The 25,124-nt window shown below is 38.7% G+C and overlaps 1 protein-coding gene across 7 annotated transcripts in view; it reads right to left on the bottom strand.

Moving 5' to 3' along the window:
• The window catches only part of EPHA3 (EPH receptor A3), a 324,232-nt gene that overhangs the window by 61,279 nt on the left and 237,829 nt on the right, over window positions 1–25,124 (bottom strand). For 6 of the 7 annotated variants that reach the window (XM_075908782.1, XM_075908777.1, XM_075908769.1 and 3 more), the window contains 4 exons: window positions 8,700–8,824; window positions 3,866–4,028; window positions 1,007–1,109; window positions 487–554 (listed from right to left, as the gene is read on the bottom strand). In XM_075908782.1, the coding sequence (XP_075764897.1) occupies window positions 487–554; window positions 1,007–1,109; window positions 3,866–4,028; window positions 8,700–8,824 (459 nt within the window). The remainder of the gene's footprint in view (window positions 1–486; window positions 555–1,006; window positions 1,110–3,865; window positions 4,029–8,699; window positions 8,825–25,124) is intronic. The other variant, XM_075908799.1, reaches the window with a different exon arrangement.

The raw sequence follows: 25,124 nt of genomic DNA, 5'->3' as shown, positions 1-25,124 counted from the left end.
CATTCCTGTCTTCAGAAACTGATCCAAAATCTTTCAACAAATTAATCCCATTTCCAATGGAAGTTTATTAATAGATCATCTTTATCAAGCACACTTGTTTTGTTGGTCAAGATAGAGCTCACTATCTTTGTTGTTTCCTTAGGAAAAAAACTATTTACATGTCACCAATGGTTGATCATAACGAAGTTGAAACTATGCTTCGCATTTCAATGCGCAGCTGAGTCGATGTGGTTTTACTAATCACATGTATCATTTGAGCACAGCCAACCTATTTCATTCATTACTAATCTGACCCTGGAGGAAAGAAGTTGAAACAAAGATTAATTAGTGGGGAATACTCTTCTCCACAATAGGAAAAAACCAAACCCTTTCTTCCCAATTGCATTTCAGTGTATTTGTTTCCTTTCTATTTAATCTGAAAAACTTCAGTTATTTTAGGGATTCACTCAATACAACAGGAAATTATAAGGCTCTTCAGTAACTTACAATGTCCATTACCAAAATGCAGCCTCTTCTCATCAGCACCATGTTTAGATTTGTTATAGCCACAGAATCTATAGGCAGCAGAGAAAAAAAAAAAGAAGACACACACACACACATATATATATATATATATGGAAACAGAATAAAATGTTTTCCTTAAACAATTAAATTCCTGTTTGAAAGTTTAATTATATTTACATTCTGTGTATCCTACAGAAGCAAGCTATGTTCGTAGGGAATTCAAGGCAATTGACTGATAAGAGGATTTGTTGATTTTTCACCCCTACAGTTTAGTTCTTCAATTGCCTAAAAATGCTACAAATACATTTAACAACTATTATATGATTGTGGCATACTCTATAATGAGCCTGCTAACAGTGCTCTTAGTAGGCTGACATAAGGGGAAGGGGAAGTCCCAATTGTTTTACTGCTTGACAGCATTTGATTGAGCTCATCAAGTCCTCATGGCAGATGATAGAATATGGAAGTAGAAGTAAATGTTTAAGATGGATGACAAACTAACCTCCCAATCAGGACATACACCACGACTGTTAGGAGAATAATTGCTACTGCAGCTGAAATGGCAATCATTACAACCTGGCTATTTTCGCTGGAGATGGAGAATGCTGGAAAGTTAAAAAATTACGCAAATAAATAAAACAAAATGGCATTAAACACATCACAGCACACAACCCCATGACAGCTGGCAAATTAGGTAACCACTGCTTTGTTCTGAACTTTGAAAACATCTTCCTGGTGCATTTTTAAGTAATTTTTCAACAAACGCAAACATATGGAGAGAAAAGAGAAGATTTCCCTTTACTGCCTTTTCAAGTTTGCAAAGGTTGTTGATCAATGATGATAAATATTGTTGTTATTGTGATGGATGCTGCTAATAGCAATTGTCATTCCTGAGGAAAGATGATGTTTAAGGGAAGAAGTCCAAATCAATACTTACCATTATTATTTGCTTCTAGAAGATTCTGTAGTTGAGGTTTTCAATTGGGCTTTAGTGAGCTAAGCCTCATAATATCCTTGTGAGGCAAGGGATTATTAACCTATATTTACATTTGGGAAGAAATCTGATGGGAAAGATGCCTCTCCAAAATTAGGACAACAAATTAGTGGGCTGCTGGGCAGAGGGAAATGAAGAGAAAGTGGTCCAAGGTGGTACGAATCCATTAATGAATTCAGGGAAAAAACTCACTATGAGGTTCAATGGGGGAAGAGCTCCTCCATGATGGCCCAATTTCCATATGGAAAGCAGTCTCTATGCATTATGGGCACAAGCTAACTCATGTTCCACAGACTAGAGATGCACAACAACACTCATGTGGCTTCAGTAACATTGTGATTGTGATCAGATTATGGGATAATTTCCTATTTACCCATATAAAATGTACAGCTATTATGGTGATACATAGTTATAGTTGTGACCAGTGTTCCCTGTGAGTGGTGTGGCACCACAGCTTCACAGGTGATTAATCAGCCCTGCCCAGTCAATCAGGCCAGGAAGCCCTGAGCCTCTGCCTGGGTGGAGCTGATTAATAATTGGTGAAGCTTTGCTGCTGAGCAGCTTAGAGGGAACACTGGTTGTGACCCATCACCATTTCTCCCAAGATATTTATCAGCTTCTTTCTGATTATCTTGCAGTGGCATCTTCAATTTTAAGCATGTTGAAAAAAACCTAAAATGGACACAAGTGCCCCCTCCCCTTTGTTATTCCTACCATCAATTACTTTTTCTTGGTACTCCTTGCTTAGTTATTTTAAAAGCTGAAGGTCACCACAATAACCATTTAAAACCGAGTGATTTTTAGAACAAGGAGCTCAGTTATTTCCCAGAATAAGAGCTCAGTGAAAAAATAGCTCACATACTTCAAACGTTCAAACATGTCAAGTGCAAGTACCATTTGGCTTCTTGCTAAATTTCTCTGTTTATTTTTATGACATTGTAGTCTCTGAACAGAATGTTTCTTAAACCTCACACTCTCAATCTTTATTACAAGTCCATAAGTACAAATTCCCACTACAGTATCTGTTGTATAATCTTGAGTTATGTTACCTTTGGAATTCCCCATCTTATCCCCCCCCCCCCCCCCAAACACACACCTCTAAATTCATAGGTATGGCAAATTAATCACAGCTGAACACTGGATAGGATTATATTTAGTGAGTTAGATTTTTGAAATTTTCCCCTAAAAATGTTTTATGCATACTATAGTGGGGAAGGCCCTGGCTCAAATGTTCAAACCCGGTTTGGATGCCAAAAGTTAGGCACCTACATCTTTATTTGGGCACCAAAATAAACAATCTTGCTTTTTGTGATACCGAACATCTGAAGCTTCTAGTATAGAAAATCTCAGCTTTAATTACTAAAAGTGAACAAAGGTGGTGAGAGAGCTAACATTTGGATGGGTGGCTCCAACAAGTGTCTTTTAGAAGTATAAAACACAGAGGACAGAGTCCTCATTTTTACAGAGCACTCAGACACATGCTTAATGTCTCCAGTGTCCCAACTACAAATAAAGGGCTCATTCCTGCAAATGTTTACTTATTTCAGTAGTCCTTACATTAACTATACCAATGACTTCAGCCAGGATAGTTATGTAACTAAAGTGTGCAGGAGACAGATCCACAAGAGAAGAGTTAATTTATTATGTTGGATTATTATTACATTTAAAATAATTAAATTTCTCTTGGAACATCCCATGCTGGATATTTGTTTAATGCTCAGTGGGTATAATTTGTTTCTGTGCACAAAATCAGTAGAAGATCTATGCATTACTTTGCTCCCATGCACGTAGTGCATTGGCCTAGAACAAGTACTCTGCACACGGCAGGAAGGGTGACCATTCTGAAAACATTTTCATTCCATTAACTGACTGAAATTTTATTTTGCAAAATTTTCAGCTGGATTTTTTAATCAGCTTTTTTTGGTTAACATTTGAAATATATCATTTTTAGGGAAAAAAAGTTCACCCCCTCAAGTAAACTGACTAGAAAAAACGTGACCCTCATTCTCTTGGAGCAGAGTTTTTGGAGTTTGTGGAGTCAAGCAACAAGCTTGGAATGTTATTTCATTATGAAACTGTTACTGTATCAGACTTCCTTCCTCAGCAGGAGCTGCCACGGAGTGTAAGATCTTATTAATTCTGGTAACAGGAATAAGATAGGGCAAGGAATGCAAGGAAATATTGCCTGTGCTATTTACAATATACCTCTTACACCATATTTCAATTGTAATGCTAAAATATAAGATTACATAGCAATATTTCCCAAAAAGACACATAATAAATAGTTACAAATCACATTGGCTAAACTGAAATGGAGAGGGAGAGAAGCTAGATATTCAAATCAGTGGGCAGGAAAATAATACATACAATCTGGACTGGTTTCAAACTCAAACTTGCGGCTGTTTGATCCATATCCAGCTGCTGTCCGGGCTCGGATTTGGAAGACGTAGGTGGTATCAGGTTTGAGGCCACTGATGGTAACATTAGTGCCTCTTGCTCTCAGAATAGTATAACTTGTCTCTTGCTCCTGCTTTGGGGATAAAACATTGCTACATTAAACCCCAACATATCCCTAATCAATTAAAGCAACACAGTACAGTATTACACAAGTAGCAGTGCTCGGTCAATACTAATAGTTATGAAATATGTAAGTTTTGTGAAGCCATGATCACCATGGACCTGTAGATTATCAAGAATCTCAAATCATTAGGGCTTCTTTAATCTACTATACATTCTATTAATGAGATATTTTATTTTTCTATCGCTTTGCCTGTAACCTGAACTATACATGAAAATGACAATGAAAATGTTATCTGAAACCCATAAAACCTAGCATCTCCAACTGAACTAAATTAGAAGCTAATTTAAGCCCATTTAGAACCTTTAGTGCCTTGCAAGCCCTATAGGTTTGGCTCAGCTTTTACGGCCATATGTTTTACAAGTCATTTTTTACCTTTATAGCCATAAGCATACTTCTCAAAAACTTTACCTTAGTTTTACACAGAAGTTAATAGAACAATATGGCAGTTAAACATGGTCCTGCTTATGCAGTCCCCTCTCATGCCAAAGCACTCGAATGTCAGTGGAGGCTTTGACTGAGTGGGATCTGGGCTGTAAGAATCAGAGAGGTAAGATGTAGCTGCTTTGTTTCTCTCTGCTAAAAATTGTACGTAATTATCATATCTTTCCATATATGTACTTGTACACATATATAATGGCTAGCAGTATACACACAAAGCACTCTGTCAGAAAAAATGGAAAAGACCAATCTCTATAACAGCACTTTAATTATTTATTTTCTGACAACATGTTTTGTTTGTAAAAGTAAGTAAATCTGGGTACATTTTATACCTTACAAAAAATTAAATTTGCTGAGAAAATGACTCAGACTCACCTGTAACCACATAGTGCAATGATTTAAGCATTTTCTGTTTTGTACTCTTTGTAGTACTTACCCTATGCTGTGCTGAACCAGCATTTGGCTACCTAAAAATGGCAGCTGGTTTCCACCTCAGAAAAAGCACTGGACAGGTGCCATACATGTGGGGAGCCGTGGGGCACTCAATTGCTTTTGTTCACAGAGGTTCATGGGAACTTTTTTTTGTTTATTTTAAAAGTTGCTTTACTGCTTGGAAGCATTCAAAACTCAAAGCAAAACTTTCTGAGTTCAATGATTTTTGCTTGGTTTTCCCAGGTGAAATGAGTTTCATGTGAATGTTGAGAGGAGGCATACTCACCTAGCTTTGCATTGCACTGTGAAGTTTCACAGAGCATTACCTTGAGTTTGGAAGGTACTGTGTAAATACTCATACAATCAAGTATTAAACTGAGTACTAAAGTACCAATACTGAACTTGGAAACTACAGTACCCTCATATTCTCAGGACCGAGGCATGCTTATTTTACTCACACGGATACTTCTATAACTAGGACAGCATTAGAGTATGTCTACAACTTTCTGTAAACCCAGGTTGTAGGACCGAGGCTTGTGGTCTTGCCATTTCCAAGCCCACATTTTAAACCTGGTTTTACATTTGCTGGACCAAGGACTCAGAGTTATACCAATCAATGTCCATACTGCATTACACAGACCTAACTCAGACCTGCAGCTTGAGCTGCATCCACACTGCAAATGTCAGGGCTTGGACCTGAGTCACAGCGGGACATGGGCTATGATCCACCATCTCTATTAGCAGGGTCTTAGAAGCTAAGTTAAATTGATTTCTGTGGATCAGAGGGGAATCGGTTTCAAACCTAAGTCTGAGCCTGGGTATAATGTGATATGTAGACATAACCTTAGAGACTGAAGCTTCAATTCACAAAAATACTGAAGCATGTACCAAATATTAAGCATGTGAATGACCTAACTGTCATCAGTAAGACTACTCACAAGTCAAAAAGTAGGCCTACCTTCTAAAATTAGGGTCTTAAATCTAGTCCAATTTACATCTCTATTGTGGTAAATTTGATGTCAGACTAATAATGGAAAATAAATTGGCAATTCTTTTTATCTAGAAATGCTGCTCCTACGAACAAAACACATCTTTTAATTAAACATTTAAATAATATAGGCAAAATAGTCAAAAACAATATATGTGTATATAGTTTGAATGGATAGTCAGTTTGATCTGATTTTGTTATTTTTATGCATTCAAACTTTTCCTTATGCATCCCGGCACATGAAAAGAGAACACATGGTCATGGCTTAATATTTAGTACATGTATTCACTATATTACTCAATGCTACTCAGTAAATAAACATTTTAAACTGTGGTATGGTGGATATCATAGTATGCTAGTTTATGGTAAACTATGGTAAATGCAAGACATATGTTTTGTGTGTCAATTTTTATGTTAATAGTAGTCAAATCAGAGTAACACCATAAACAAGCCTTAGTTTATCTTCCATGGGGGAGAAAGCATAACTTCAGAGATACTGCACTCTATTAACCAGAAGCCTCAGGAATATACAAAAAGAAAAGAAAGTCTGTTCCAGGCAGACATTTTAATCAAACACTCAGTTTGTTGACAAATTAAAAACATGACCCACTAAGTGTATTCTGCTTAAGCATCTCCTCATGATATGCTAGATACCATCTGTATTAGGGAGAAAATTCTGCTGTTCTTAGTATTTCACGTGCAATTAAAATTGGGTGGTTTTAATCTACGTGTTATTGAAGGTACCTCAGCTAAGTTTAACATTTACAGTGGCATCATTAGTGAGAATGTATGTTCTTTTTTCATATCCAGTCTTTACACTGTGTTAAAAGGATTTTTTATGCAACTGTTATGGCTAGCACACATAAGGAACAAAAAAATTGAAATCTCTTCAAAAGCAATATACAGATGCAATAATATTCCCTCTTCATCCAGAATCTAACCTGCACACTGGCATGTCAACATTTACAAAATTAACAGCATATACATGGCCTATCTCAAAAAATGATGGAACTGGAATTTGAACGTGATTAAAACTGACTGTATATCACTTGGTCTCTACTCTCAAGATCACAATCATATTTATTTGTCTTTATCTTTGCTTTTTAAAAATTAACCTGCTACACAAATGGAAAAAAACACTTTTGAGGGGCACAGCTATCTGAATCTAGCGAAATTGCTATTATAACCTAGTTGCCATATATGCCTTCTGGGTACATTTTCAAAAGAATTTGCACAAGTTATTATAATCAAGTCACTATGTACATATGTTTATCCGTATGAAAAAAAGTTGCAAATTTTCTTCACAAATATATTGATATCTGCTGATTTAGAAGATGACAATATATGCCCCCCAGGTTCTATGTATCTGTACATCAAATTAGGGCATCCTTAAGATCTAGAGTAGCAATCTTTTAAAAACAGTGAGTAGCTATATTGACTCATACGATCTATTTGCATGAATGAGTAATTGAGAGAGTAAGGATTTTCAAGGTTTTCAATTCAACAAAGAATTTGTGCTTTGTGTTAAGCAAATGCATCTTTCCATTGACTGCAATGAGACTACTCAAATGCTTGAAGTCAAGCACATGCTTAAGTGCTTTGTGAAATTGCAGCTTTATTTTGTACTACTCCCATAGCTGTGTGGATACTACAATGTTAACAGTGGGAGAAAAATGATAAAAATTCACTTTTAACACTTCTATAAACTGCTTGCCAAGAGCTAAGTGATTGTATATATTAACTCTTCATTTAATTCACTTACATTAAACTAATTCATGATAAGGTACTCTTATTCTGGAATAAGAGCATCTACGCATGGAGTTAATTAGGAAGAGTTTTTCAGATTTAAACCTACACTCTCTGGACTCATCTACACAGCAGGGCTGTTGCCAAAATAAACTATGCAACTTGAACTACGTCAATTGTGTAGCTTAAGTCAAAATAGCTTATTTCGGCTTTTTGTGCTGTCTACATCGCAGGAAGTCCAAGGTAGAGCACTCTTCTGCTGACTTCCCTTATTGCTTGTGAAATGAGGGTTACAGGAGTTGGAGTACAAAGTCCTCCAGCTCACCGTTATGTCAAACTAACTGCCAAAATAACGCAGCCTTCTTTACTCCAGATTAAATTGCATATGTGGACAAGCCCTGAGACGACATTATTTTTAGAAAATATACAAGGTATTGGCTGTTGTCAAAATAACACAAGTGGTGTACTTCCTTGGTTTTATTTCCTTCTTTTGCATGTATTAATTTATTCACAAATTATCAACATTCACTTATTCACAATCGGTCTCCCAGTCTTTACAGTGCATTACTAGAGTGATGTGATTGTTAACAGGAAAGTAAACAGAGAGCTCTAATCCCTCTCCATTCGCTTTTGTGCAAACATTGTGTATGCTGCACTGGAACACCAACACTTTAGTGCATGTTTAGTGGAAAAATAGTATATTTTAGTAAATGCAATGCAATTGAGAAGAAAAAGGTTCCTTTACATTTCACCTGTTTTGATCCTTACTCTCATTTTGGAACATTCTGATATGAATTTGATGCACAGGACTACTTACCAACTTTTTCAGATTCTCATAATAATATCTGTATTATTAATTAATGATTATTAATAATCCATTACAGTTATTATATTGAATGGTGTCAATATTTAGTTGCCACTGAGAGCGAGTGAACTGGTGCATCCTAGTAGCTTTGGTGAAGGGAAGAAAAAATTATTTCAGTGCACACACCTCCCCTTCAATCCTTTCCTCCCACCTTTTCATAGTACTTGACCTCGTAGTCCAAGATGATTCCATTAGGCTGCTCAGGTTCTTGCCAAGAGAGAGAGACACTATTTCGGGATGTCCGCTCTTTCCTAATTGTTGTGATGGGGGATGGGGCTGTAAGAAGAGGAAGGTAGGGAAGAGAGAAAAAGCAAATGGAGTTTATCACTGTTCTAATCCTTGGCAAGGCGGTATTGTTTCCATTTAAAAGACTCCTGAGTATAAGTCTGGCCCTGTATCAATACTCAGCAGCTGGGTTATAGTCTTGATACACATGCCTTGAGGCATACTGGCCTGAAGGAAAGCGAGCTGAGACTTTGCCTTACTGGCGGACTAGTGGCAAGACAACAGATGTTTTCAATCTGCTACTATAATGTAAGCAATAAAATACATTTGATATAGTAAAAAATTCCCCCAAATAACAGTACTACCTATTTGTTATAATGTTGCAGTATTATTATTACCAGGCTCCGCAGATCATTGATAACATTTTCATATACAAGGATATGACAGGACTGGAATACATTACATACAAGGAGTCTTATGGTATCCAAAGTTAATAATAATCATCAGCATATTGCAGAATACATCCTTTTTTATTAGAGTATTTGGTAGGGATGCCCCTGAGGCAAATAATTCCCACACACATCACATTTCCTTTACAGTGTTCCTTTTTAAAATAAAAAAAAATCTAAAACTCAAAGTACATGTGATTTAACTTATACTGCCAGTAATTTTATTTGTGAGATACATTAATCACAAATACAGATGACAAGCTATGGCATGCCACCCACTAACCACTATCCAAAACCTGGAAGTACTAGAGGTCTGGCAGTAAAAATCCTGATCTCATGAGATTTCCAACATAAAGAATTTCAATTAAGCTTGAAACCATCATTTTTTGGATGCTTTTCCAAACCAGTACTGAAATCCTGGACTCTTGAAATCTAAGGCAAAACTTCTATTTACTTCACTGGGTTTATTCTGTCAAGGTTTGGCCATCATAAGTTAGGCAAGTTTGATAGTTTTGCTGTTTGTAGATTTGTTAAGTTCAGCTATTATCCATTCCCAAGTATTAGCATAGTGCTCTTAAGTTTGCATTTCCAGTGCTGCAGAAGAACATCTAAATACCGGGTATATTGCTCTGACTAAAACAAACAAAACAAAGAAATAAAAACTGCATTTCAAAAATCATACTTGATTTTGTTAATTTATTTAAAGGACTAGAACAGAGAAAAATACGACCACCAGTGTCAAACACTTTACCTACAATATTTTTATATACAATCACATATACTCCCTAAATTTGCATTTCAGAAATGCTCTCTCAATTCAAATCTAAGTAAACATGTATCTTACAGTTAGGCTGCTAATTAATCTGGATTTTGGGGGGCATGTGAGGAACCTATCATAATTTTTCCTCATATTGACCAGATGTACAATCTCATTATGGTTGTTGAAAAACATTAAGCAAAGTATATAGGATTGGTTTGTAATATACATCATTGAATAATTCCACATTTGCATAAATAGGTCAATGCTAGAGGCAAAATATCAGTGTGATTAGACTTGGGACTGCTGTAGTACAGAAACTCCTATGTTAAGTCATCCCCTCCTGTTTGCTGCGTTTATGCCCTTGTAAGTCATATTTATGCCTTTCTAATTAATGGTATTTGTCATTTTTGTGTTTGAACAGCATATCAAGCCCAATACCCCAGCTGGTATGGTTTCTCATTAAGTTAACATTCATGAACATTATTAATAGTTAAATGATTAAGAGAAATGGCTTTTCTCTAATAAATTATTGTAAGATTTACTATAATATGTTGTTGAGACAGATCTAAATAATCATATGTACTTCTGTACATAGTGGTCATATTAAAGCTTTCTGATATACAGTAATTCTCATTTAACACGTGCCCGCTTAACACGTTTTTGCAATAGCATGATTTTTTTTTTAGGGAACGTTTTTTGAATTACACGACCATCCCTGGAATAACATGATTTCCCCAGCTGGACCATTGCTGGCAGCTGCGTGGGGCTTCCCCCACCTCCCTGCAAAGCAGTGGAGGGCTCGCCGCTCACCGCGCCGTTCCCCGTCAACCCCCCCCCCCTCGCCGGACGCAGTGCGGGTCCCAGCAGACCCGTCACAGGGGCATACTCCCAACCCAATCCCCCTTCCCTCTCCTCCCCTTTCCTTCCCCAGAGCCAAACGTCTTCCATCCCTGCTGTAACCCAGTCCCCTTTCTCCCCCAATCCCCACCTTTTCCATTATTTTCAATGGGGAAAATTGACCCCGCATAACACATTTTCACTTAACACGATAATTTTCTGAAACATATCTATAGTGTTAAATGAAGAATTACTGTAATTGTTAAAAATACATTTGTTAAACATTTCTGATAATGTGTAATTTAAAACTTTTTTATACATCTCTGTGGATTTTACAAGTAACATCTCATGCCAGTTTATTAGAAATGTGTTTGCTATGCATTTATCAATGACAATTTACATGCATATAGTTTCTCTCTGCCCTGTGGATCCTGAAGCACCTTAGAAACTATCTAGTGTACATACATAGCAGTTAAGAGGTATATTCACAATTCTATCGAATTGATGAGAGAGGAAAATTTAATCCCAGCAAAAATGCTATCAGACATATTTCTATAGAACTTTAATGTCCAAACACAGTACTAGTCTCTTCTGAAACATTCAACCCACAGCATAGTGTATCTCTATAGCTGACTATACCTGGATATAATCTTGCAGCACTTTAGGGTATGTCTACACTACAGCATTATTTCGAAGTATCTTATTCTGAAGTAACGCATCTACACACAAAATGCATTTCGAAATAGCGCATCCATACTGAGTGGATGCTGATTCGCATTTAAGGCTGGCTGGAACCATGTCTGGCAGGGCATCAGGTCAGGAGTTACTTTGTGTGGCTGCTGCCTGAGTCTATCTAAGGCCTGTGTTTAAAGGCTTTCCCTGCTTGCTTGCCTAACTCGATGAGGGATAGCAAAGCATTTTATCTCTGTGTGCTCTGGTTGCCCTCACTTAGGACACCACAGCACTCTGCAACATGGAGCCAGAACTGCCTCTGGGCACTCTGGTGCTTCTCATGGATGTGTTGCTGTGAGCCTGGCTACACCATCTGCAGGATGCCATCCGGGAGGGTCATCGGGGGATTGTCTGTATCCAGGAGGCCCTGTGGGAGAGCTTCCACCCTGAGGAGCACTAAGAGCCTCCCTGGTCTGCCCCACTGGGGGCTTGTGCCTCATTCCTCCCTCACGTCCTTCCACTTACCCCTCCCTAACCCCCCTTCCTGATGTCAAATAAAATACACGTATTTTCATGAATACAAACTCTCTTTATTTAACAAAACTGGGGGGGGGAGGGGATGAAACTCTGGTGAGACTGGAGAAAGGAGGCAGGAGAGGGGAGAAGAGATGATGGGAGAGGGAAGGGGAAAATCTGGAAGGGGGAAGCAAGGGAAAGAAGGGGGAGGGGAAGCTCAGGGCTCAGGATTGGGGAGGTCTCACTGGACCACCTTGATTTTCATGCAAACCTGCTCCTGGGTTTGCCTCTGGCCTTTGGTGGCCAGGCTGGCAGCTATCTTGCCATAGACGGCCACGTTCCTCCATCTAGTGCGGAGATCATGGATGTTGGGGATGTGCCCCCCAAACCTGAATAAGGTCCATGATCTCCACCCTGGACCAGGAAGGTGCCTTCCTTCTCTGGGCTGTGGCAGGCTCCTGGGAGCTGGCAGACTGCTCCTGGGGAGTGGAGGAGGGCTGGCTGCCAGTGGCTTGCTGGCTCATGTTTTGGGGCCACTGGGTCAGGGGCAGTGACTGCTGGCTCAGGGCTGGCAGGCTTGGAGCTGGCACAGGCACTATGACCAGAGTCTACCCCTTTAAGGGCTCTGAGGAGCGGGGAGGGAGAAGAGTGTTCTTGGCTGAGGCTGGAATGGCCACCAGGGCACCCTGGGAAGGCTGGAGGCCCCCTATTTCGAAATAAGTGTCTACACAGCACTTATTTAGAAATAGCTATTTTGAAATTGGCATTATTCCTCGTGGAATGAGGTTTACCAATTTTGAAATAAGCCCTCCACTATTTCCATTTAATTTCAAAATAGCGGTTTGGCTGTGAAGATGCAAGGATAGTTATTTCGAAATAATGGCTGTTATTTCGAAATAACTTTGATGTTTAGACATATCCTTAGAGATTAACAAAAAAAAGGTAGATGGTATCATAAGCTTTTGTGGACATGGTCACAAAAGCTCATGATACCATCTACATTTTTTGTTAGTCTCTAAGGTGCCACAAGAATATTGGTTGTTTTTTTAAGTTTTTTCCAGGCACAAACTAACATGGCTACCCCCCTCTGAAACTTTTATACCTGGGTATGGACCTCACCTGACAGGAAAACCAGAAATTTCAAACCTGATGTTTAAACTACTAAGATGCCTCCTTTAACAGTGCTGCAAATGTTACTTCATTAAAAAAAATATTAACCTCCAGCTCCTGCAGAAATAGCTTGTCTAGACAATTTGGGGAGTAGTTGTTTGTTTTTAAAGATTAACTGAATTCTCCATATTTTGGGGCAGAAAGAAGTTTAAACAATAATAAGAGTGGAAATTACTTTTTAAAGAAATGTTCTGTTTTCTAGATAATCTGAGAATGGGGTGTCCAGTCTGTCCTTGGAAATAGGGAATGAGTAGGTGGGAGGCAGCAATTTAGACTTAAGTCCCTTCTTAGGTCCCTAAGGAAAAGTCTACACTGCAGAGCTATTTTGGAATACCAGAAGTATCCCAAAATAGCTATTCCTTGTTTATTGAAACAGCCTGTTATTTCAAAATGGATTTTGAAATAATGGGAGGCTTATTCTGACACCCCAGTAATCCTTGTAGAGGGCATTTCGGAATAGCAAGTTATTTTGAAATTACAAAATAAGCTATTTTGAAATACACTTGAAATAAGTTACGCAATTTGTGTTGAGCAAATTGCACAGCTTATTTCGAATGAAGGGTACTGTGTAGACGTACCTTAAGTCAGAAAATCATTCCTATTTAGGACATCACTTAAGCACATGCCTAAGTCCACTGCAGTGAATGGGACTTACATGTGTTTTAAGTTAAGCATGTTTCTAAATGATGTCCTGAATAGGAATAGATGTAAGTGTGTGCATAAGTGCTTTCCTGAAATTGATTCCTTAGTTTGAATGAGTTTCAGATTTTGCCACCTATCTCTATTTGTGTGGAATTGTGTCTGGGAACTTTTCTACATGTTCCCAGAGTGCATTTTAATAAGTCGTGAAAAATGAAATATATTTGAAAAACATTTCTTTAAAAAGGTGACCGATTTTCAGTTCTTAAAATTTGCTTGTACCTCTTTTGAATGCAGTGGAATTTATTGTGCTCTCATGCGGATACAAAATAGCATTAATGCCATTAAAATCAGTACAGCTTTATCAATGTAAAGCTAATAGTTTCTCATAAAAGAACCAAAGTAAATGAGAGGAGAAACTGGCCCAAGACTAGAGGCAACCAATTAGAGGAATCAATTAGTTTTTTAGAAGGCACACCAAGCCCTAATATGGCAAATCTATTCTTCACGTATTATGAACAGCACAGTTACAGAATTCCAATTGTTTCACATTACATGAAATCCAGCAAAAATGAGAAGTGGGTTCACTGCCAATATAAACTATTTTTAAGAAGATGAGAACATCAGTGATATGCAAATTCTATAGGCCCTTCAAACCTTAAGAAGAGGGAACTTGAGAATTCCTCTCGAACCTGAATATTCTCAGTTACCAAAAATAATGTGCCCTTCCAGTGGAGGACTGGTTCAAATTAAAAACAAAGAAATAAGAATCAATTTCTTAATATGCCATTTGGATTTTACTTTCTGAAGTGCTAGAAGGTTTTGAATATACTTTATCAAATGAAGCCTTTTTGGTCTATGTAAACACAGACTATTTTATCAGTACAGTTTGCTAAAATTGGCATTTTGTGAAGTGGATTGTGCAAACATTCATTTAACACAACAAAATGAAACTGTTTTACTTAGGAAAATGTATACAGATTTCAAGATAAGACTTAAGAAAACTGTTTAAGTTAAGACATGTAAACTTCCACTGGCTTTGGTGGGTGTTGGATAAAGCCTCATATATCAGTGTATTAATGTTTGTATTGAGGGTGTGATGTATCTATTATCAACCTCAACTTTCTCACGATATGGGATTTGTGTTTTTTGAGAACAATCTTATCACATATGTATCTCGTGAGTGAGTACCAAGAGATAAATTTTCATTCATGAGTAAAGAAGATTGTATATTTTCAATACACATGTGCAATGTGTACATCCATAAAACTATTATTTGTCTATGTACTGTATGACTGGTTTATGACCACTCTATGCTGCTAACATGCACTAACATAACTCACAATATTAGGGGAACTGAGGCAAGATGCAATATAGATTTACTAGGGGAAATGTACTTTGTGCATTCAATATTGTTAGGTGGACTTTGGTGGCAACTAGGGACTTGGATGTTGAAAACGTAACTAATTGTATGGACTGTAGAGATCCAGGGAGCTTAAGCTCAGAAGTGTAAAAACCTTTTCACTCAGAACTGTTAAAAGTGTAAGTGAATAGCATGAAGGGTAGGAGAGAGGACAATAAAACTCTGCTGAAATTGATTTCCCAGAGAAACTGACCCCAACAGATCATTTGTTTTCTTCCCGTTTAATAGCAGATGTATATAAATCTACTTATTGACTTTTTTATTCCTTGGTTATTGTTTTCATATGTGACTGGTTTACAGATGTACATACTGTAAGTGAAATTTCCTTTTCCTAAGAGAGGGAAAGTTCAGAATTAACTTCAGGAAGCCATGTATATGCAACTAGTGAAATGTTTAAAGTCATCTTGTTCCTTGTTTAGTCCTGCTGGTCACAAATTACACTTCATTAAAAATCTCATAAAGTTACATAGGATTTAAATCTAAAAAAAAAAAATGTGGGTCATTGTCTTCAAACAATGATGAACCCACTTGGCATGCAAAATTGTATCTTTAAGGATAAAACATTTCAAGTAAGTTCAGGTAGCATGGGTGGAAAATTAGTGATTTGGACAGGATTTATTCAAGAGTGCGTAGGAGGCCCAGGAAGAGCACTAGCTACTGAACATGTTCCATGAATGCAGGTTTTCATTGAACTGGTTTTTTCTTAAGAGACTGTTTTCATTTATTGTGATCTGACGACATTATCATCTAATCTTGAATAAACCCTATCCCATTTCCTAGAGACACCATGCCTCCTGTCTCTATAGGGAATCTCTAAAGAGACTGGCATGGCAGGATGTATTTTAAATAAATTTATGTTTTTAAATTGAGGGTTTGGTTGCTTGGGTAATGACATACTGAGTCTCCCCTCCCAACGTCACTATTTTCATCCCAAATCTGTAGTGACAACAAGACACCACCAGCTGGAGTCTGATTGTGAGCTACCTAAAATGAGTTGAAGATCACAATCCAATTCTCAAGCGTATCAATGTCAAAATTGCAAATACCACTACCAATCATTGGCAATCTTGCTGGAAGGCCTAGTGGAGAGACCAAAAACTGAATTAACATGAAGTAAAAAAATACTTTCCCACATATAGGTGGTCCCCACAGAATGCAGAAGGCACATTCAAATCATAGAATCATAGAACCCTAGAACTGGAAGGGACCTCGAGAAGTCATCGAGTCCAGTCCCTGACCTCTCGAGGTCCCTTCCAGTTCTAGTGTTCTATGATTTGAACGTTCCTTCTTCATTCTGTGGGGACCACCTATATGTTAAAAAGTATCGTTTTACATAGAACAGCCTAGGGAAATGTGCATGTTTCCAGTGCTAGTGGTTTATTTTTGTCTGGCATCTTTCACAAAAAATGATTTTTTTTCCTTTCTCTCTCAAAAACAAAAAACAAAAATTTCTCTTTCAGCTTGACTTTAGAACAAGGAGAAACCAATATAGGGATGGTTTAGTGACTGAGCTCTCACTTTTTGATTTATCCAAAACACCACTATCTACTGGCATTGTATTTGTTCAGCAGTCCTACATAATGGAAGTGGAGGTACATCCGTATGCCTTAGTAACTTTTATTAAAATTTTCTCTTTAAGAACCATTGCATTTCTCTTCGGATGTGTGACTTTCTTCCCCATCTCCCTCCTTCTCCCCTCCATCCCAGGTTGGTATCTAACAATGGTTTATTCTTTACCATTGCTTATAAAAATCAGGAGTTGAAATATTTTAAATAGGGAACTTTATTTGATTGCATTACAATGTACTCCCTTAATGAACTGCAGTTAAACAAGCTGCCACCATATATAATATTTTGCTAGAACAAGTCATTACAAGGTTAAGCACATTCCAAAGAGGGTACAAACAGAACATTGTGTCAGGTGGCTCATAAGGCTTGTGGAAGAGAAAGGAAATCATTATATTTTAATGACAACTTTGGAAACCTGCTAAACCCTACACCTCCTTCTCCCAGATACAATCACCCCACTCTTGAGTGTTGCACACACACAGACCTTTACCCTTTAATCTCCAGGATATGTAGTTAAACTAACACTGTACTTTTGAATGTGTTTTTGCACCTTTTGTTTAAGTACTACATACTCAATATATTTTTATGACATGCACTGTGAAATGTTACCTGAGTCTGTATAGTCATTAAGTGATCATCAAACTGAATGGAATTCACCCTTCTTTCTTTTTTTCTCCAGACAGCTGGAACTTGGGACTGTATCAAGCCCCAGATCCAAGAGCATCATGTCAGCATACAGAGCTCTTACCCTGGACCTGGCTCAAAACTTTGGTGGGACACACTGAAACATATGGAAAGAGTAGTAGTTTCTGAAAGAGGCTGTCAGGAACTAACAGTTTACACTAAAAGAAAAAAAAGATCTAATGGTAGGAGGAAAAAGGATGTTAACAGGGGACATGTTAACATTGGAAGAAACGGAACACAAAGCCAGATTGTAAGGGGCTGGTTTAGGTTGTATCCCAAACGAGGCTTGTTTCCTTAAAATCCTGTGGCTGTGTTTGTGTTTTGTTCAAGTCATTCTCCAGTCCTGAGGATAGACACCTGGGAGGAACGCTTTCTGTGTAAAGCCACTGGCTATTGGAACTTGCCAGCTAAATCAGCAACTTCTGGGATAATGTGGAATAACGTATTCTGTTCTGAACAGGTGTGACATTCTACAAAAATGTTACATTTAAACTATTTATTTTAGACATTTTAAAAGGAATTTTCTCACTCGTTCACTGCATGGATACCCTCTTGCCTCACAAATAGGAATGCTCAAATGTATTCTTCAGAGGAGTGGACCATAGCAGTAGACTGCAGGCTCTGGGATGACAGCAGGCATTTCAAAATGACAAGAAGGAAAAGAGAGGAGGTGGGGGGAGGGGAGGCAAAAAAGAAAGCTTAACATAGGAATGCCACTAAAACACAGCTGGTTACTTTCACTCTTAAGCAAAGAGGAAAGCGACATTCTGGGCAGCAGCTGTCACCAGACAAAGGAGTATCAGGGCTAATTTCTTACCCTAACAATTAGTTTATAAATTAAAACCAACTTTATTAAGTTGCGCACTTTCACATGCTCCAATATCTCTCACTCTCTCTGATTTTGCTCTTTTTAAATACCTGCTGCACTACAGACACATTTCTTGACTTATTCATGTGCTTAACATGTGTGTGATAAATCATGGACGTGCCATGTCCATTTGAGAAATATCAGGCTACACAAGGCACTCACTTCAGAAACTAAAAATTATGGTGCAGTTGTTATTTCAGAGAAGGGAAAAATCATGTATGCTTTCATAAGATTTCATCCAAAGGTACACAGAATAGCAATGTTATTCATTCTAGTCTCTATAAGAAATGGGAATGGGCAAGAAAGAGGAATGGAAAGTTTCTCACCTTTTCATATTTTCACTCAATATTTATAAGGCTATTTCAATTAACACACCAATTGAGCTTCCCCTGCCCAATCCCACTGTCAAGTTGCTGCATGCTTTCCTACAGTTTTGTGCCTCCTGGTGAGAGCTTTCAAGAAAGAGTGAATTATTCACCGTGACTGCAACACCAACTGTGGGATGCTTACTAGGCTATTGCTCTCCAGGAAACTAAATTATCACTTCAGTTGGAAAAATTCCCTCCGATTTCTTAGAAATTTCATTAAGAACTCCTTGCGTGTGTGCCAATATCTTAGACTGAACTCCGGCCCTGAGAAAATGGGTGATTCAAGATTGCTGAGACAAACACTTTTCTGCTCTGAGCAGCAGCCCTGAAGTCCTTTTCGCAATCTGCCAGCAAATGTAATCAAAACGGCTTCACTCTGGTTCTAGAATGTTGGGGGTACAAAGTATACAGAAGCAATGTAAAAATGGTATTTTTTTATTATTTTAGAGACATTCTTCTCTTTACCTCCCCCCCATCCCCCTTCTGTTCTGAAATTTGATTTGTCCTTTTCATATGTGTGTATTTTTTTTTAATTGTATCCTCTGGTATATTCGGTTGTGACAATTTTCTTCCACTATTTGATCTGAGGCAGTGGGTCTGGGCCACGAAAGCTCATCACCTAATAAACCATCTTGTTAGTCTTTAAAATGCTACATAGTCCTGTTTTTTGTTCTCTTTCACTGTGCCTCTCTGCAATTCTGTGGTAGTTCACAATTTCACCAATGCAGGTGACTTCGCAGTTTTTACTGCAGTACACACTGTCTCTGAGTGATACTATCCTTTCAGAGAACAGCTACCTACCAGCTTCAGCTTTAGACGATTTAATCAGCATGAGCCGTATGCATGGGTAAACTGCAGCTAACACATGTAACCTCCTTTGGACTTCATTTCATAATAAATGAAAAGTGCCTTCCACTATTCTAAGCACAGCTTTCATTTTGAGCCACATCTACCACTGGCATAGTAGATTACCCATGTCAAAAGTCTAGAGAATAAGTTTGATGAGGTGATCCCCCTGAAGTAACGTAAGTTACATCAACATAGAACACTCTCTTGTCAAGATAGCTTTTTCCTCTTATTGAGGTGGAGTACAGTATTCATGTTGATAGAGCTGCACCCATATAGCATGGTAGTGAAGCTGGGCCATCAGACTGACAAAGAACAATAAGGCTCACTAACCAAATTCCAGATAAGCATTCAAAAAAATGGAGGGTTCACAGCTTCAAAACAATAATTTCACTTTAAATGGGGAGGTTCTTTTTGAGTCCTGCAGACTTTATGAACACAAATCTCCTCTTAGCTGCAGTGGAAGCTAAGAAATCTTGGCCAAAAACTAGTAGAGGGATGGGTGTTTGCACCTGTGGATTAAAGAAACAGGTAGTTTTAGAATTGTCTTGATTCTAGAATTCTCTAGAATGATTCAGCGTGCAAGCGGTCTAATAAAGACAAGCTTCAAGAGACAATGCTAGTTGTTGCTTTAAAAAAACCCAACAATTCAGAGGTATACTTATGGACTCTCTCATTCGTGACTCACCTTGCAATATTAGTGCTTGCATTGAAAAACAAATTAATAAGATGAATAAGGGACATTTATCCAGAGAATATGTGTTTCTTGCCTTAATTTCTTTCTTTTTTTATTATTTTAACAAACTGATGTGTTTACCTATTCTGTGTCACATGACTTCACATTGAAAACTTAAAGAAATCATAGTAAGGCATAAATGGATATATGGATCAATGTTGTTGACAATTATCCATTGATATCCAATCTACCATTCCAACACCTCCACTTACAAGACAAGAAGCATGAGAGTAAAGTCATGAGAGATGATGGGCATCCGGAAGGAACCAAGACACAAGCTCCATATTGGACTCTCAGAGATGAGTGGATTTCAGACACACACTGTTGTTTGTGGCTTACACTGATCTCTTCAATGTGCCAAAGTTCAAATCCAGGGCATAGTTCCCCTAAGGCTTGTGGGGGTTGGAATCAAAGGTTTAGAAGGGGATCATCTCTGTCCAATAACAGTGAGAGCATGGAAGACACTTGCTACATTTTCCTTTTTCCATTGCTACAGGTTGAGTGTTTGAGTTAAATTGATCCTTGAGCAGCCCCAGGGCTAAACTGTAAAACACATTTGAAAAGCGTAAAATCCTTATTTATGCCAGGAATCTTTGAAACTCAAAAGATAAATGTCATTCAAAAAACAAGCATGTCCTAGGCATCCAATATGTAATGGGGCACAGCTGTAATAACAGTCACTGAACCACAGGCTCCCCCCTACATCATGTCACAAGTTGACTTTTAATAAGTCTATCTTCTGGTCCTTTTTATAAGGGCCATTGGGAAAGAAAGAAATATATCATCCACCAAACATCTGTGGCTTTGTCATATTGTGTCTCTTAAAAGATATATTTACTTAAGGGACCTGTCTTCGGATATAGACGGTAGAGAGCATACAACCATCACTAAAAATGGATTTTATTTAAACAGAGAACAACATAGTTTGTATGTGAGTTCCAGCCGTCTGGAGAAAAGAAGAAAGAAGGGTGAATTCCATTCAGTTTGATGATCACTTAATGACTATACCGACTCAGGTGACATTTCACAGTGCTTTTTAGTGTAATAGAAAAAAAAAAACACGTATTTACACAAAGCTGTAATAGTTCCTCAAAATAAAATTAGGTGTACTTCTGACATTTCTAATAGAGCTAAAGGCCTAACTCACTTCCATATGTCTTAGATATCTTTGGGTATTCCCCCAAGCCACCAGGCACAAGGAAAGCAAAATCGTAAGTCTGAGGTGATTTTGAGAGTTCGCTCCAGATGTCCCATAGATTTCTGCATTGCAATAGGGTTTTAAAAGTAAAGGATTGTTTTACATGTTTATTTCCAAGGTGAAGTCTGATCTGGGAGAGTAGTTTGATAATCTGCACTTCAGAACAGTAGACAAAGTTATAACCCAACCACCAGTTCTCTATCTGCAGCCATTTATCCCCCTACTCTGCCAATGATGCCAGCCTTGATGTACCCATCAGTTTTGCCTTAAAACATCTCTGTACATTTTTTCATATCTACTTTCATGCATGGCTATTCTTGTTCACCAAGCTACCACAGCTCTCATCTTGCAAATCCTTCCAAAAAACCCATTTATTTTGCGTTTCAAACTTCAAAATGTTGATAATTCAAAAATATTACCAGACACATAAAGAGATTGAATACCATGTCACCTCTGTATTGGACTCAATGCCCCAATGTATTTACTGCCACTGAAGGATTTGATTTTAAAAGATGAGATTGACTGCACAGAATTTTGAGGAAAGAAATGTCATGTTAGTAATGGGCCCTAAGCTAGCAATAACATACAACAGTTTTATGGTTTTTTTCTAGAACATCATTGATACTTCCTCTTCACATTTTGCAGAAGAAAGTTCTATCCTGTTTAACTTTTATTCACATCACATTAGGGCACCATCCTGCTCTCTGGTGCTCACTTGAAAACCTCAATTCATACATACTACTTTCCCTTTGGGTCTTGAACACATCTTAACTTTCTCTGATTGGATCAGCATAAACCTCAGACTCAGCTTTGTGGCCCATAAATAACTGGGAACGTAAGTTTAAAGTCGGACTTTCTTCAAGATCTAACCCCAGTAAAGTAGGATTCACATGACTCTGCTCATGACAAGGAAACATGAAACCGTGAGCACAGGAAAAGTGAAGTTCTTTAAAACATTCAAATGACTTGTAGTGGGAGACTATTTACAGTGCTGGTCCAACACTAATTCTATGCATGTACGGAGAGAGGAATGTCAGAATCATGCTTAGTTCTAAGAATGAATGGTATTTTTCCCTCAGAGCCGTAGGAAAGAAATTGAGACCACTCTGCTTATCCCGAAAGTCTCACACCTGAAAAAAGGATGCCAAATCAGTTCTCCTCACAGGTTTTAAAATTCATTCAGTTGGATGTTGTTATTTATTTATATTATCGTAGCACTTAGGGGTCCCAATTATAGACCAAGTCCCTACTGCACTAAGTGCTGTACAAATAGAACAAAAAAAGACAGTCCCCAGTCACAATGATGAACTGAGGGGGGGGGGGGGGAGGAACACTTGGCTCTCATTTCTCCATGCTCCTCAGGAGTATCCTTTTCCCATGCCATGGCTATGCCTGGAATTCCGCTCCTCTCCTTGTGAGCTAAACTTCCTCTCTTCTCATGTCTTCAAATCTCTCCTAAAGTCATATTTCTTCCATGAGGACTTTCAACATTGAATTTCCACATATAGCATATTTACATGCACACACAATTAATCTCCCTCCCTGGAAGGTGTGTTACCTCTCTGATTTAGACTGCCTGCATCTGATATGGATTCTAAACTCCCAGGCCATGTCTTCCTCTGTGCCTGCAAGTGCTCAACATATTATCTGGGCTCAGTACATAAAGAATACAATACGGCATATTTTTCCCTAATAGCATGAAGCATGCGAGGACTATTGGGTGCATCACAGGTCTAGAATGTACTTAATGTCATATCAATATTTGCTACATGTTCGCAAATGTCAACGTTTACATTGTATTCTTGAAGTTACATTTATGCAATAAATACACTGCCGGTCAGTTTCCTATTAACTCTAGATTAGAGACTGCAGTAAGTATTCTGTCTGAACTGTAAAACAATTTGTGCCCCTAACAGATGTCAGATGAGGGATTTTAGAAAGCAGAACATAAATGATTGGCACATTGTATTAATCACACTCAGTGATCCAAGTCATATCTCATTTTGGGAGTCCTACCCTCTGAAATCTACAACAGACGTAAGTCTGGAAGTAAGTGTGTTTAGTAGCATGGGGCACATCAGTTGAAGTGTATAAACCACCACAATTAACCACTTCTCAGAGGCACACAGTTGTGGAACTGTCAACAGTCTTTTTTGTCCTCAGTACATTGCTAAGTGGAGAATACTTCACATATTTTGAGAACGATTCAAAGTAAGATCTTACTTTAACACCTATTTGTGCATGGAGAGCTAATGGGATTAAAGATCAGGATATAGACAAAAGCAGAGAAAAGTATTGAGAAATCTGACCTCATGAGTGCAGAAGGCAGATCACATGGCTTTAGCTCCGTGGTCACCAACCAGTAGATCACGATCTACCCGTAGATCTCAGGGGCTCTAAGAGTAGCTCTTGAGCCCTCTCTGAACTGCGCGCCTGCACAGTATATTTACATTACATTTCCTCATTTGAGGAGCAGCTACTCACCAAGCAACAACATAGGTGAGTAGCTAGGTGGAATGGTGAGAGCTGGGAGCTCAGGAGGGCTGAAACACCGCAGCCAGCTGACTGCCCCACGCTCCAGCTGATCAGCGGCTTCTCCTCTGCGCCTGCCCACATGGAGCTTGGTGCACCCTGGCTGAGTGCCATGGCCAGCTGGCTGGGCAGCCGCTTCTCTTCCCTCCAGCTCAGCTGCCCTGCACTCAGCCCAGGGAGGCTGGGTCTAGCTCCAGCTGTGCTGGAGTAAGCTTCCTGGGCTGAGCGCAGGGCAGCCGGGCAGGAGCGAAGAGAAGGGGCGGGGCGGTAGATCTTGGCTTGGTCTGTCACTTAAAAAGTGATCTTGGGTGTAAAAAGGTTGGAGACCACTGCTTTAGCTGAAACAAGCACCTTGGTTCCCTACAATCCAGAATTAAACAAGAAAAGATGATGTTACAGAGTAATTTTAAGTTCAATGAATCTGAATACCCAATAATTATACTACTAGTCTTAGAGGAATACAAAGCTCTTTGGTGTACAGGAATCTATTTTCCTGTCTTCTTTAGTGGAACTTTTATCAGGCTCAGGATAAATAAATTCTTCTTCTTCATGAGTTCCAGAAATGCAAAGGGTGTAAGAGAAATAAAAGAGAAATATAAAAGAAAAGAGAACTGATGATCAGCCAGAACCCTCAAAAGGACCCTGCAAAATGAGTTACTATATACAATGTATCTTATTTTTAATACAGGTGGTACTTTCCTAAGCCATGGATGTTCCTGGATCAGAAAGCCCAGGGTCATGGAGGCCAGCAGCAGGCCAGGAGCCACGGTGCAGGAGGCTCAAGTGGTATGGGGAGCCTTGCACTGGGGAGCTCAGGTAGTGCAGCCAGGAGCCCTGTGGCAGTGGGCTCAGGTTGCACAGGGAGTCCTGCGGCATGGGAAGTCCTGCAGCAAGAAGCTCTGAGAGCGTAGCTGGGAGTCCTGGGGCAGAGGGGTCCAGCCAGGACCAGCAGCACAGGGATGGCCTGTTGGAGCTGGAAGCAGCACCTATGAGGAGCTGGAAGGTCGGTGTCAGGGGAACTCCCATGGTTCAAGCAAATTCCTTGTTTGGAACTGGTCAGTTCCCGAGGGTTCTGGACTCTGGA

The sequence above is a fragment of the Pelodiscus sinensis genome, chromosome 1, assembly GCF_049634645.1.
Source record: "Pelodiscus sinensis isolate JC-2024 chromosome 1, ASM4963464v1, whole genome shotgun sequence".
Taxonomy (NCBI): Eukaryota; Metazoa; Chordata; order Testudines; family Trionychidae; genus Pelodiscus; species Pelodiscus sinensis.
The sequence above is the reverse complement of the archived record's forward strand: the minus strand, read 5'-3'. Positions and strand labels throughout refer to the sequence as shown.